At 43.9% G+C, this 16,235-nt stretch overlaps 1 protein-coding gene across 2 annotated transcripts in view; it reads right to left on the reverse strand.

The window, feature by feature from the left end:
• Positions 1-5,523: 5,523 nt before the first annotated feature.
• Positions 5,524-16,235, reverse strand: part of pawr (PRKC, apoptosis, WT1, regulator) — a 64,329-nt gene continuing 53,617 nt past the window's right edge. The window contains exons 5-8 of one of the 2 annotated variants that reach the window (XM_064342432.1): positions 15,697-15,829; positions 15,068-15,172; positions 8,683-8,765; positions 5,524-6,698 (exon numbers count right to left, since the gene is read on the reverse strand). In XM_064342432.1, the coding sequence (XP_064198502.1) occupies positions 6,656-6,698; positions 8,683-8,765; positions 15,068-15,172; positions 15,697-15,829 (364 nt within the window). In that variant the 3' untranslated portion in view covers positions 5,524-6,655. Of the gene's footprint in view, positions 6,699-7,097; positions 8,766-15,067; positions 15,173-15,696; positions 15,830-16,235 lie in introns of those variants that run through there. The other variant, XM_064342433.1, reaches the window with a different exon arrangement.

A 16,235-nucleotide genomic window follows, 5' to 3' on the forward strand; every position in this document is an offset into this window, starting at 1 on the left:
TTTCTTGTGCAGCTTAACAGGAGACTTGCAGGTGTCCCGATTGATCAGCAGGGGTCACTAGAGAGCGACGAGATGCAAATCCCTGGTGTTTGAATCCTGGGCAATATAGTCACCACTTGTACTGCCAGCAAGGTCAACTGAAATCAGAGATAGACTTTGACAATTTATTTATGTATTCACTCATTTTTTACATTGGGAATAACTTATATACTAGTTGTCAATCAAACAATCATTTCTTTCTCTGTCTTTCTCATTCTTACTCAAATGACAAGCAGTGTCCTGAGAACCCTGTTATGATGGGACCATAACTATCATGCCTATGCCTAATTGTGCTAATTGTGAGATGGAGTCTTAAGTAACCAAAAGGGGTGGGTTGGCCTGGTGTTAGGACCTTAGTACACCCAACACCCTGCACCCAAGGTGCTTGATTTTTTGTGGGCTGAGAAGGCCAGCGGTGATGTCACTGGCAGAAGTGCGGTACCCAAAAAACCTCCCGCACCCCACAGCCAGCCACGGTGCCCATCGCTCACCGCACGGGCCACATCCATCACCGCCCAAGCCAGGGCTTTATCCAAACGGCAAGCGCTCCGCCGCTTTATCGATCATTCACCCTTTTTTCTCATTTTCTGTCCGTCCGAGAGAGCAAGAGAGAGAGAGAGAAAGGGAGAGGGAGGGGGGAGAGAGAGAGAGAGAGAGAAAGAGAGAGGGAGACAGGGAGAGAGAGAGAGAGAGGGAGATGGGCTGAGACAGAGAGCGAGAGAGGGAGGGAGAAAGAGAGAGAGAGAGAGAGAGAGGGAGAGGGGGGAGAGAGAGAGGGGGGCAGTGAACAACAAAATAATCTGTCCGTGGGCAATTTGAGAAAGCTTCCTCCTTTATCTCCTCTCCTGCCTCAGACTCCCACTCTCGCAGGTCTGAGCTGTTAGCAGCCAGCGAGGCTGGAGCTTTCGAGAGGTGCACCAGAAAGATGAGCTGGGTCCTTTTCTTTCCCAAAACTTTTTAATCTGGATCAGAATGATTTTTGTTCTGTAATCCCACCATTTTGCAATCCACAATCATTTTATAAAGGCTGATTTCCATATTGTTTTTTCAGGAAGGTTTGATTCTGAAAAAAAAAACACCTGTTGGCCAGTATACTCAACAATTTATGTTCCTTTTCTTTTTCCTTTAGGATCAGTAAAAAGGCATGTAGGGCTATTCAACCACAGTGAATGCAGTCATTTATTTTGGTATCCAATCAAGTGAAAAAAACCCAAAACAAGTAATGAGAAAAAAAGGACCTGAGATCAGAAAATGGGGGAAAAAACACATCCACGAAAATGGTTGAAAATATAAATTCTGTAATACTGGTTGACAGTGGTTACTTATGTATACTGTAGCTGAATGTTACCTTTATTGTTAGTTAATGGATGTCTAAATTAGTTTTGTTGTTGTTGGATATTTCCCTTTTTAAAAAGCTAATTACTGCTCTCTATCACTGTCTTCGTAAAAAGAAAGACATGCAGCGCTACAATTAATATTTGACATAATAATTAAAAATATTTTTTAACATTTTCCTGAGTATTCCCATTTTAATCGCATTAAAATTGGCCTGTTAAATTGCCGTTATAATTTCTAAAAGCCACCCTCCTAGCAGGATCAGAATTATCCTGCGATTTTGGATCAAAACAATCCAAGTCTGCACCTTCTGAAAAAAGCAAGTGCCACACTTAACAGTAAATATTGTTTGAACTGGGTTACCAAATCTAAATGACACTGATAGTTTTTTCAACTGATAAAAAACTAAATTTAAAGATATAATATAATGGATTGTTGGAATCTGGTAGGATTATATTAGCTACCCTAATAGAGCCTAACTGTAACCTAAACCTAGCCTACCCCTACCCTAAACCCTAACTAACGCTAGTAACCCTAACCCTAACCCTAACCCTAGCTGTAACCCTAACCCTAACCCAAGCTGTAACCCTAAACCTAGTCCTAGCTGCAACCCTAACCCTAACCCTAGCTGTAACCCAAACCCTAGCTGCAACTCTAAACCTAATCCTAACCCTAGCTGTAACCTTAACCCTAACCCTAGCTGTAACCCTAACCCTAACCCTAACCCTAGCTTTAACCCTAACCCTAGCTGTAACCATAACCCTAACCCTAGCTATAACACTAACCCTAACCCTAGCTGTAACCCTAACCCTAACCCTAGCTTTAACCCTAACCCTAGCTGTAACCATAACCCTAACCCTAGCTATAACACTAACCCTAACCCTAACCCTAGCTATAACACTAACCCTAACCCTAGCTGTAACCCTAACCCTAACCCTAACCCTAGCTTTAACCCTAACCCTAGCTGTAACCATAACCCTAACCCTAGCTATAACACTAACCCTAACCCTAGCTGTAACCCTAACCCTAACCCTAGCTTAACCCTAACCCTAGCTGTAACCCATAACCCTAACCCTAGCTATAACACTAACCCTAACCCTAACCCTAGCTATAACTAACCCTAACCCTAGCTGTAACCCTAACCCTAACCCTAACCCTAACCCTAGCTGTAACCATAACCCTAACCATAGATATAACACTAACCCTAACCCTAGCTGTAACCCTAACCCTAACCCTAGCTTTAACCCTAACCCTAGCTGTAACCATAACCCTAACCCTAGCTGTAACCCTAACCCTAGCTATAACACTAACCCTAACCCTAGCTGTAACCCTAACCCTAACCCTAACCCTAGCTGTAACCCTAACCTTAACCCTAGCTGTAACCCTAACCCTAGCTTTAACCCTAACCCTAGCTGTAACCATAACCCTAACCCTAGCTATAACACTAACCCTAACCCTAACCCTAGCTGTAACCCTAACCCTAACCCTAGCTGTAACCATAACCCTAACCCTAACCCTAACCCTAGTGGCAACCCTAACACTAACCCTAGCTGCAACCCTAACCCTAACCCTAACCCTAACCCAAGCTGTAACCCTAACCCTAACCCTAACCGTAACCCTAACCCTAGTTGCAACCCTAACTAAACTAAAATTTTGAAGACTTTAATTCTGTTATATTACAGAATCGCCAAATACATGGTGTGACTTTGTTGAAGGACCTTTAGCGCTTATGTTTGGATACAATGTTATCAGACAGAGATGTACTCTCTTGCTTGCCTACACTATTTGGCTTAAATGGATTAATTAAGTTTAATTTTTCAAGTGAAATCTCCAAAGCAACCACCTAGCAACACCATAGCAACCGCCTAGAGCTCCATAGCAACCAACTAGCAACACCCTAGCAACTACCGAGAACATGCTAGCAACCACCTAGAATTCCATAGCAACCACCTAGCAACACCCTATCAACTGCCTAGAACCTATAGCAACCACCTAATACCCTATCAACCTCCTAGAACAGCCTAGCAACTGCCTTGAACTCCATAGCAACCACCTTGCAACACCCTAGCAATCACCTAGAACACCTTAGCAACCGCCTAACACTCCATAGCAACCACCTAGCAGCACCCTAGCTACCGCCTAGAGCACAAGAGCAACCACCCAGCAACACCCTAGTGACTACCTAGAACACCCCAACAACTGCCTAGAACACCATAGCAACTACCTAGCAACACCCTAGCAACCACCTAGAACACCCTAGCAGCCACTTAGAACACCATAGGAACTACCTAGCAACACTCTAGAAACCGCCTAGAACACACTAGAAATAGGGCTGGGCAATATGCTTTAAAAATAATCTCTATATTTTTGGGCCTTGTGGTGATATACAATATATATCTCGATATTTTAACGTCCTCTCTTAAACAGCTTCACTAAGAAATGGGCAATTTGGCATTTATTTGGTATCATATCATGATATTTTTCATAAAAAGGATGATAATAAAATAATTCAACAATAACACCTCAAAGGGAACAGCATTGGAATGGAGGGAAACGACAGGCTTAGGCTAATGCAGCACATTAAGGAAGAAATCAGAGAAATTCACTCTCTTTTTCCATATTCCAATTTGATGTTTTTGGATATCCTCCCTTGCCGAATCTGGAGAGGACAGACTGCTGCTAGCGAATACAGCCTCGACAGAACCAGGCGTTGGCTAACTGGGGTCATGTTTGGCTGAACAGACACTGTTCACTCTGTTCAGCACAAAGTCGACTTTGCATTTGCGGCAACCACACTTCTGCACAATTTCTGCAGGAATTGTCTAGTTGTTATTATTATTATTATTATTATAAACCGGCCTGGGAGATCGGAAAGGTCCATCTCCCCCTAGAGGGCAATCTGGACATTGCAAGCGATGCCTCAACAAAAGCCTAGCAGATGCAGGAAGCTGCAGGGAACCTGCAGAGCAGACAGGCTAAATAAAAAATGTAGTCATCAGGCATGGCACCTACTATTAAACATAAAATTTTTAATTGATCTTAGCATATTTTTACAAAACTACTGTGCGTGCAAATATGTCAAAACATGTCCGTTGATTTTCCGGATAGAATTGCTTTTTTTTTTTTTCTTTAAACCGTAATCTTCATTCATCCATTTCATTATGATGAACAGATAAAATTTGGAAGTAATTACTGTAAATACTGCTGTCAAACAGACACACCTGTGGAAGATTCTTTGCCTTTTTTTTATCCCACATGAGCATACTGCGACACCAACTGAATATAAAAAAGGCTCTTCCCTCCTCCTTGGTTGAAGAAGAGCTTTCCAAAGACAGAGCACGTCACTGTCATCAATATGTGACCCCTCTGTTGCCATGGATGCCGTGAACAGTGATTAGCGCCTCATCTGAAACAGGGGTAGCAGTGATGGGAAAAATTATATATGATAAAAAAAAAACGTTATTGTTGGAAGAATCAAACCCAATAATTTTGTGAGTGCGTAGAATGAAGAATAGATATTCAGACTACAGTTTATAGACAATGCTGGTGATACTTTAATGACTAAATGAATAGAACCCACCACCCCCTCCCCCTCCACCCCCATCCCACAGAATACAGTACAAATCTGTCTGACAGAAGAGAATTGAAAAAATAAAACATTTTTATGTGATGTTACGAATCTATCAATCTAGTCCTGCCTTAAAGTGAATTGTTCTCTAATAACAGCAAACAGTTTGGCTGTTGCATTGGTTGTAACACTATAAATCAATTTTTTTTATAGTTAGAAAATATTCTTCATAGCTTGAAAGGGAAAAAAACCTTGGCACCAATTTGGGGTGTAGAGAAACCCTCTTTTTACAGATGCAGTACACAAAAGCTTCACAAGGGGGTAGAGTTACATTAGCAACAATCACAATTCACTCACTGGCATAAATTACCTGCGAGGTCACTAGACAAAGTGCTGATGAAAGGTGAGGTTCAGGGCTATGGTTGGGATTTCCATGCTAACTCAATGCTAAGCTGGTCCTCAGTGAATTCAATGGTAGAGATGGCTCATGCCACTCAAGCCTGCAGTTAGTGAAACTAGCAGTGTACTTCATTTCCCACCAGGCACCCTGGCTGTCTGTCCGGTTATGACTTTTAAAAAAAAAAAAAAAAAAAAAACAAAGCAAAACAAACAGTGCCCTGCAGTACCCTTCAGCTAGAATCCTAAAAAAAATACTTTTTTAAAAAACAAAAACAGAAATCTGTCCTTGTTTTTCTTGCAATGCAGTGTTACAATGCCACATATTCTCTCTGCACTTGAGGACATTGGGGTTATATATTGTGATGTGCAGAAGCATGAGCCGAAGCAAAGCATGAGACTGAAGCAAAGGGGCTGCATTTCCAGCAAATATTTCCTAAGGTAGGGAAGATTATTAATAGTTTTTTCTGAACAGGAAAATCTATGCATTTCCTTGTACCACTGGGGTCTGGGGAGATATATATATATATATATATGCACACACATACACACACACACAATGCTGATAATTGAATGCTGGGATCCTTGAATGACAAGATAAGGGCCTTTGAAAAGGGCTATCTGCTCCTGCAGATCTAATGCACGGCGGTGCACAAGGGCCCGCTCATTCCCGGCCATTACTCTGAACAGAATTTCCCTGAAAGGCCTATCAGACGCAGAGCCGTGCCGTAACGAGCGGGGGGAAGCCGCCGCGTTACTGCCGAGACCTCAACCGCGATCACCAGCGACGATTATTAACCGAATTTGATCATACAGGCACGCCTTCGGCGAATTCAACCATCAACCAGGCTGGAGCTCAATCAACAAGGTTTTTCTGTTCTCCTCCACCCTCCCTGCATTTTCAAATGCCACAGATTTCCCACTGTTCAGTTTGGCAGACGTCCTTTAGTAGATGGCGAGTCAATTGGTTTATCGTAGGGAAGGTAGCAATTTCAATCTCAAAATATACGACCTTTTAATACGTCAACAAACATTGCTTCGCTGTGGTATTTATGCAAAACTTCATTTCTATGTCTAAGTAGCATCAATGGTGGAAAGAGCATCAGAAAAGCCAAATGCCAAAACAACAAAAAGGGATCTACTGGATCCATGTCTTGGCTTGGAATGGAGGGTATGTGTTGAGCTCGCTGCTTGGATGGGGGTGGGGGGTGTGGGGGGGGGGGGGGGGGTTGGAATTCCTGGGATGGTTTTACACAGCGAGTTATAGAGCTCCTGGAAATCCACTCCTATTCCAAGAGACATCAACCTGCCCAGGCATCACCTGAAGCTCACAACAGGTAAATCTGTCACTCCAGAGGAACTAAGCAAAGGACAAAAGAAGGAAAAAAAAGAGGGGGGAAAATGAAGACAGGATGAGTACATGGAACAGAAAATTCATTTTAACAAGATTCCATCAGCAAGCAAGTCATCCATCTTTTCTTCTTCACTGATAAAAATGCAAATGCAGCCGGGCTCACTTGATACACTTTGCATGAGGACGAAGCAATCACCTTCACATTAGCGGTTTGGGAAAAGAACATTTCGCTCGGCGCTCGTCCTGAATACGAAGGGCGCGATAATTATCGCCATGGGTACCAGGAACGCGGCTAAGTCCATGCAAAGATATGCCTCAAAAATCTGACATCACTACTTCGGAGGCAAGTCATATTTTTTTCCCCCTTGTTGGTTTTGTTGAACAAGAAAAACAAGAAAACGAGGAGACAGGATAATCATATTTTTTATTAAAGGTTCTTTTAATAAAAGACTTCTTCTATACATGCAAACTCCAAAGGGAGAGAGAGAGATTTTTTTTTGAGTTCTCCCCATTACAGCCGAATAACTAAATATACACACTGACACCGTTTTACAGGATTGAAGGATGCAATACAATTTGCACGCTTGTATGTTATGACAACTTAATCGAACGCTTGAATACAAAATAAGTTCCTAATATGGAGAGCAATGTCTATATCAGGCATAATATTGCGGCTGATTAGAGTAATATACCTGTCATGCAGTATCACTGCGTTCAGTGGAAAACACAGAAGCCGGGATACAGGCATTCCAAATAGCCATCTTTTCTTTCCACTGATACTGTTATACAATGCTCTGTCTGCAGTAGCTCGCTCTACGAATCATACATCTAGCACATAATCGGGTAGATCTCGTAATAATGCAAACAAGTATTTGCTTTTAATTATTAGCATGAACTAATTGCTTTGATATAAACTGAACATGATACATTTCTGCTATTTGTAATCCCAGTATTCCACACCAAAACTAGCTAAATTAAGATGACTACCTAATTTATAAAGGACATTTTTATATTTACTTTTCAGTAATTTCATGTTTTCTGATTTTCTATCTTTCCCTCCATTTAAGCTTTCAAATGTACACATCTAAATCAACGACAACGGTAACACTGGGCATCAAATTAATAAAAAAAAGCACCAGGCTTTTTCCTCACTCCCTCTTTAATGAAACAAAGCGCTCATATATTTAAAACTCATACACGTAATGTGCAAGGCACCGTTCGCACTTTGGCCAGTGGAATGTCGTCTTAAAATTGTTGTTCATATGAAGCAAGCCACGTTGTGAGCAATAATGTAGACGCACCTTTAAATGCAGATGCCAGAGGAGGAAAGCAGTGCTGTGAATAATGTGATTGGATGCAGCTAACACCTGACGATGTGTCCCGCAACCTCGACGCACTCAAAACAACATCACGTGATAGTGGGGTAAATTTGTGCTAATTAAAAATGAATGGCCTAAATGGAAAACGCTTTGATATAAAAAGGCTGCTTATTGTTAGGGCCAAAGACTGAATGTATAAATGCCTCTTTTTTTTTGGTGGTACACCACATTCATTCATGTCATTTTTCTTTTTAAAGATTTTTCAAAACAAAAAAAAAAAAACAAACAAAAAAAAAAAAAACGAGTGGCCTATTTACATTAAACGCATTTACATTGAACATAATCACCCACATATAAATAAAATCCGCTTTCGTACTCTACGACAACACCTCGGTTCTACCTTCAAATCCCCCTTTTAAAAAACACACAGACAAAAATGCTCCTTCAATGCAATGAAGCTCTATGTCCTGTAAGGCCTTAAGAACGTCTGTAAGACATGGAAACTCGTCTTCCCGATAAGCGGGAAGAGGCAGCGAAGGTCGATGAAGAAAAGGTTGTGGAAATCCCAGGAGAGACGGTAGTGCTCCATGGCAACCCCTGGAGCCCCCATCCCCCCCACCCACCCACCCCCCCCCCCAGCAGGCCCTGTTTCAGGGTGGGTGTGGTTCTACCTGGTCAGCTGACCAACCACTTTGAGGAGGGTTTTGTTCTCTTGTTTAAGCTGCTCATTCTCGTCCTCAATGTCATCAAGGTCCTGGAAAAAAAGAGTAAAAAAAATGTTTTTAAAAACGGTGCATTTTAGTACGATCTCATCAATGCCAAAAATGCCAAAATTCCTTAATCAGCTTCATCAATTCACAATATAAATATTAATATTGCTCTCATTTGTACAGCAGGATAATTTTTTTTTTAAACGAGTTCTGGTTAGGTTCCTTGTACCGTGCAACAGAAGTGACATTCACATCAGATTAAAATGCACAACCATCTACAAGTCTATTTTCCTAACCACTCGTCCTGTTCTGGGATAAAATTTGGGATACACTGTGCTTCAGCTGCAACTGAACACCCACGGCTGTCAACTGTAAGAACGAATTTATGAATACATTCAGCAAAAATCCTGGCCTTACATCAGAAAGCATACAAAAACGCATCAGGCTAATACCCAGGTCGGCTGCATAGAGAATTCATAAATTTATCAGGACGATGTTCTGATCCGCTTTAGGAAAGCAGGTATAAATAGATCAGGTCAATATCCAGGTCTACGGTAAGAAAGCATTTGTAAAACCATCAAGCCAATTCCTTTGGCAGTTTCCCTGACCTTCCCTGCAGAGTTTGACAGTGAATGGTGTGCAAATTAAACAAGCACGAGTCATGTTTTCAATAGAGAGAAGACTGGGTCTCAATTTGTCTCCTTTTTGAGCTGAAAGTCTTCAGGTCTGAGGGGCCTCAGTGATGCACCCCATAGTCCAGAATCGAATCTGACCATCGAATCCGAGTACTGAATCAGAGAATCAAATCCAGAATCGAATCTGACCATCGAATCCGAGTATTGAATCAGAGAATCAAATCCAGAATCGAATCTGACCGTCGAATCCGAGTATTGAATCAGAGAATCAAATCCAGAATCGGATCTTGTTGGTGTCAGCTGTGACCGAGTCCCGCGGTTTGAGGTTTATCCTCTTCAGAGGAGGCATGCGCTAATCTACAATCTATCAAATTACCGGAGGGTGTCACAGAAATGGCAAGCAGACTTTCAAGAACCAGGAGAAAAAAAAAAATGCAAAACAGGAGATAAAATGATAACATTAGACAATGCCTGCTGGAAGCACAGTTAAGGACTGTGGTAATTAGTTCTCTAAAGAGAGAGAAAATTGACTTACTATTATGCTTTTAATTTAAAAAAAAAAAAAAAAAATTCTCAAAAGTGAAAGTCAGTCACGATAATGGAGACTAGCACGGCTGCTTGTCATCCTGACAATGGACAATTTATAAGCGCAAAACAATGAGCGGGAAGCAGAGCTAAACTCCCGGGCCTGGCCGTCAGCGGATCGGGCCGCCCGCGCGACGGGCAAATTGAACATTAACGACTTCAATTAAGCGCAAATGAGGAACTCCTCTGCCCACCGGGGGCTCGTCACGGGGCGCTAATAAAAAAAAACGACACTCCTCATTTTCAGAGCTGTCCGTCAGAGACGGGGAGGCAGGCAGGGCCGGACTATCGGGCCCCACGATCGCATGGACGCGCGAGCAGAGACAACACGGAAAACAAATAAGGCTGCTGGAGGAGCAGCAATGGTAGCAGTTAGCACCAGGGTAACAGTATCGACCATGAATCTGTATAAGGGGACAATGTCAACACAGGACAGGTGTGGACAATGAAACGGTTTTAATAAGGGGGCAATGTCCACGCTGGACAGTGTGGACCATGAAACTATTTGTCTGAGAGGACAACGTCAATAGTGGACAGTGCAGACAATGAAACAGTTGGTATAGGGGGACACTGCCAACAGTGGGAAGTGAGGACAAAGAGAAGACCGCAGATAAGAGGAATAGTGTGGCTAACAGGGCTGTGTGGAGCGATGTATTTTCTCATCGTGAACAGGACCGAACAGAAGAGAACGTGTGAGAGTGAGAGAAACAGGCCGTTCATTATCAGGCACAGGACTGCCGGCTGGGAGAGTGACACTGCTGCTGTGGCCTGGGGCACCCTAGTTTCAGCTGACCATAACAGCTAAATGCAAAAAAAACAATAATGCCTTCACAGAACACAACAACTGAATGTTAATCAAAGTGGTATCTGCTAAACTAAGGGCTCATGCCTGGGCTACTAGAAGTCTGGTGTACTGTATGTGTTGTGTTTTATTCCAACCAATTAGCCTTGCTGAATTTACAGTAAATGGCTGTGAACACCAATGCTGGATTACCCCTATGAGAATGCACAGCAAAACGTTTTCTCTGACATGCATTCTTCAGGAATGGTCCACCATTTTACCAAAAAAATAAATAAATAAAATGCCTGAGATAAGTAAATAAGAACAGAAGTCGGTGTGAAATCACAGAACAAATTAGGCTCCCGTGAAACCACACAAAAGTGTACGAGACAAATGAATATTTAATGGAAATAGGTGGAAATGCAAACGTTTTTTTATGAAGACTCTGTGCACATTTCTAAAGGGAGCGTTCAGCTGTATAGCAAAGCCAGCCATAAAATAGAATACAGTCAATACAGTAGATTTAACAGCAGTACAGTTGCTGCTCTCTCAATTTACTACTCGATATACACCAGTCGGTCATCCAGATGGAGTCCAGAGAGAGCTGTTCCTGCAGTCAGATACTTGCTGGAAGCAAAGCACAGCTCACAGCCTCCTCTGCAACATAAACGTCAGTATAGTGAAAAGCTGAATCAATTCACACAGGGCCACAGGGCCAGACTGGATGTATGGTTATTATCTGTTCTATCCCATCATGCCCCACAGAAACGTCTGTGTGAGGCGGCGCTGTCGATCTCTATCACTCAGTGGCCTTTCCCACAGGCACGGACCGCTCGGTCATGTGACTCCCCGCCTTCCACAATGATAAACGGATTATCTGTGTCATACTGTGTGTTCACTGAAACTCCTGCTTTACACTCACTTCCTCTCTATAACCCATATAAATATTAGGATCTTAGGATCTAACTTTCTCTCCCTCTCTCACACACACACACACATATATACACAGACACACTCAGGCACGCACACATGCATGCAGACATGCAGACACACACACATATTAACATATTTGAGCAATTTATCTATTATATATATTGGGTATTGAAATATTATTACAATATGATATCTATGCTGTAATGATTATGTTCATTTCTGTACATGAGTAAATGAGTAAATGCCTGGCCTGGCATGTGTTAAATAGGGACACAGGGAAGTGTTAAAGGAACAGGGTTTAGAATGTAATATCGAGTTTTACTTGGAATCAGTTTCCAGCTGGGATCAACATTTTTCACCACATGAAAGACTTTGCTGCATTCCCCCCCCCCCCTCCCTCCCTCCCTCCCTCCCTCCTTCCCCCCCTCCATCCCTCCCTCCCTCCCCTCCCCCCTCCTCCCACCCCCTTTAGCTCAGTGCTAAAAACAGCAAAAACAAACATGTTTCGCCACCATCTCCTTTAAACATCAGCTGACCCAGATGGCGTGAGCGTGCGAGGGTTCATGCGACGGCCGGGCGGGGCCGGCCTCGGAGCGAGGAGTTCACAGAGACTCCCGAAATCCCCTGACCCCTGTCAAAATGGCCGAGACGAGCAGCTTCCTGTGCGAGGATTCGACGAGGGAGGAGAGACAGAAAAACAGGCCGAGGACGCGGCGTTGGGATCTCCCTTCAAACTCTACACATCGCAGGAGAGCGCGATGGATCCACAGGACGCAAGCTAGCGCCAATCAAAAAACGGTTGCTGTCGCCGTTTCACGAAGGCCGGTTCGGTCTGAACGTCGTACGGTAGCGGAAAAGAACCGGAACGTCGTCTCGGTTCCCATGGCGACGGCGGGCCTGAGACCCGGGGAATAGTCTGGTGTACAGGCTCTGTGTAAAGATTATGGGCTCTCCGGAGCAATGGCGATGGCGCTATGACTATTGAAAGGGCTTCAGCGGAATTACAGCGGATTCGCCCCGCGGGCTTGGGGCCCGTTTACCGAAAGCAATAAAACTGACGCTGAAGTTCCCTTTTTATTTTTCGGGTCATCCCGGGAACAGCGCGCTTCATCTCGCCAGTAAGAGCGCAGAGCAGATGGAGGTTAGCCTCAGAGGCACCCCTGGCAGAGGGGCAGGAGCGTCTTTAAAGCTCGTAAGGTAACTCTACTGTGGGAGAGGCAGGCGCGGTGCCGTGTAATATAACTCAGCTGAAGACAAACGCTCAGGACCTTTTGGGTCGGCTCCCAGATGGAGCGAAAAAAGCTGCCGGGCGGGTTGGCACGGTCAGAGAAGTCATGAACTTCCCCAAAACCCAGGATAAAACTATCCTCTAAGCCGCCGGTATTGAGTCCTGTTCACGGAGAGCCTCAGGGTGTGCTTGCCTTTACAGTTACTCAGCACTATACTAACCAATTAAAAGTCGATTATGCGGTTAACCCACCTTAGCCGGTTTGTAATTCGTCAAGTTTCTTGTCTTTTTTAAAAATGCCTTTTTACGTCCAACCAAACACTTTTTAAGTGTTTTATTTTCTCATGGAAATACTACATATGACCTCCGATAATGACCTCCTCATAAGCTCATCAAAATCCAAAGGGCATTTTAAAATAACAGGATTTTTAGAAACCATAGCAAAATGAGGGTTGAAAAAAAGGAACAGGGGACAGGCTTTAGCCGCTAATGTGTCGTGTGGCACTGAAGCATAGTGTTACTCAATCAAGCTGCTCAGCCCTGTAGTGGAGGTCATTAGTTTAGCTAGCCAACAGCAGGCCACCTGGCACCGTGACATTTGGCTCGGCTGCACTCGCTTCTACCTGAGGTTCTGGACCGACTCGCGCCAACCTGGAATTTCAAAAGGGCATTTGGGAATAATGAGACCGTGTACAGGCCCAAGAAAATATGTGAAATATGAAAGCCATTTGAGAGAAGAGGAATGCTGGTGATTAAAAAAGGCTTTGTGAGCTGACATGTCTAAAATGTGCATGCCAGCGATTCTTCCGCAGATCACATTGGGTCAGTTTTCAGAGCACGCACTCATTAGCAGAGAGCGGATGAAAGAATTTAATAATCTAAATAAAGAAATTAAGTTTTTTTAAAGTATGAAATAGAACACATGGAAATAAAGCAGGCTTTAAGCTTGAGCTGCAGTTCTGATTTCTTTACAAAGACTAAATATACAAAAGGCTGCTTCTGCTTCTTCCAGGAATCCTTTTTTCCCCCCATTGTGGGTGTCTTTTCTGAGTTCCTTTTCTGAGTTTTTCCTCTCTCGCCCATATGGAAACACTCAAAAGCAATCACCAAAAATAGGAACTAATTCCTCCTTTTCAGGTGGTGAACAGTGGCAGTTTGAGAAATGTGGCCATTTGGATTCAGAGGAGATTGAAAGGTCTTGCCCCATTGACAAAAAGGTCAACCTGCGGTTGCGCAAATATGACCGTTTTAAACCACAGAAGATCTCAGAGCACTACGACACCAGGTTCTGCAGCACATACCGCAGGATACTGCGGCTGCTGTGGCTACGGTAGCCGTAGCATTTGACGCTTAGCGCTGTTAGGTAGGAAACGAGGCTCAATATTTCCCCGAGACAGAATCTGATGACCGTCTGAACCCAAAACATTCAACAGGAAAGGACGGACCGCTGCTCCAAGGGGAAGGCGGACACTTCCGCGGCAGGCGACCACATTTACAGCTGTTATTTTCAGCGGGGAAAGGCATTTTACAGAAGCTGTCGCAGGGCGCTGGGAGGTGAGGAAGAAGAAGAGCGGTGCTTTTGACCTCCACAGCTCTGCTGGAACAACCGTTTTTTTAAAAAGACAGCTGCAGTTTAAAAATGAACTGAACCTTGAACAAACCTGCTCTGAAATTCAGTTCCGTTTTGGAAAACGTATGCTAAATCAGGTTTCAAAATAACTCTCCAGCCTACTCCATATGCATGCAATCAGAATATCATGCAATCAAACGCCAGTGTGGCAGTCAGGTTTGCAAGAAGAACGCTCTGCGGAATTTCCAAGAAATTATGCTTTAAGTAACGGTGTGGCGGGAAGAGAGACTGCCGAAATGGAGTCGCAGAGGTTGCGGGGACTCAATATCACAGGAAATCTAGAGGAAAAACATACCTGTATTCTGTCTAAATCAGTTAGTTTCCAACCCTGGTGCATGTGGTAGTGCTGGTGCATGTGGTCGTGCTGGTGCATGTGGTATTGCTGGTGCATGTGGTCGTGCTGGTGCATGAGGTCGTGCTGGTGCATGTGGTCGTGCTGGTGCATGTGGTAGTGCTGGTGCATGTGGTCGTGCTGGTGCATGTGGTCGTGCTGGTGCATGAGGTCACGCTGGTGCACGAGGTCACGCTGGTGCACAAGGTCACGCCAAACTCACTCTGTTCAGCAAGTCGATCTCCTCCTTCAGCTTGAGGATGAGCTCGTCTTTGTCCTCGTGGGCCTTCAGTAGCCGAGAGAATTCCTGCCTCTCTCTGGCGAGCTCCTGCGCACAGACAGAGCCCCGTGAAGCCAAACCCGACTCAGAAAAAGATCCTCAGTGGAGCAGCACGTGGAAGGACTGGCTGTTATTATCTATAATCATATAGATATTATTCTCCCCCTGTTTGAGTAGCTGCGTGCCTGTATGTTGTCCCTGGTTACAAAATGAATATACTGCAGACACTATTGAACCTTTTCATTTTTGTTTATGCAAACTGTGCTAAATTTGACACAGGCATCCATCTGCAACATGAAACCTCTCCTGGCTAGCATATCGTTTAGAATCAAACTGTGGCATTTAATTTGCGTGTGGGTTGCGCTGGGTTGCAGTTGGACTGAGTTGTAACTCACAATAAAGCAGCGAGTTCAGACCATTGCCTCACGTGATGTGACATTAGAGAGCGCGCTACAACGTTGCTAAAGCTGTGGTTTTAGCCTGAAGATCCTGCAATAACCCAACATTGAGATCCAGCAAAAACCCAACATTGGATATCCTGCAATGACCCAGCACCGCGCGCTGTGCCGTACCTTCTCCAGCTCCTCCAGCTTCCTCTCCAGCCCGCCAGCGGAGCCAGACTCCCTTCCGTGCCGACCGTAACCAGGGCGATGCCGGCCGCCGCCGCCGCCGCCCGCCTCCTCTTCAGCGCCCGGGCCTGGCGAGCTGTGCAGGGCGAGCAGAGACACCACACGTTCACAGCCCTGCCTATTAAACCCCCCCACGTTTATATTAAACATGCATATTTTTATACATTCTGGTTTCCCGACGCAGAAATTACGGCACAATTCTGGCAGTGATTGCATCCAAAGGACATGCGACAAAAAGTGCTAAACAGGACTACTTCCATTTACAATGCCATGGGGGGGGGGGGGGGTGGGTCATAAAAAGTGCTGCAATTTCCACAAGGTGAAATCAAAGTGTATAAATAAAATAATAATAGCCTTAAAAATAAAATAGTAACAGCCTTAAAAATGAAATAATAATAGCCTTAAAAAAAGCAGAGAATGTCAACTTTTAAAAAAGTAGAGAAAAAAAGCACTTTAGCCACATGTGAATCGTTTGATTACAA

Source organism: Anguilla rostrata, chromosome 7 (assembly GCF_018555375.3).
Source record: "Anguilla rostrata isolate EN2019 chromosome 7, ASM1855537v3, whole genome shotgun sequence".
Classification (NCBI taxonomy): domain Eukaryota; kingdom Metazoa; phylum Chordata; class Actinopteri; order Anguilliformes; family Anguillidae; genus Anguilla; species Anguilla rostrata.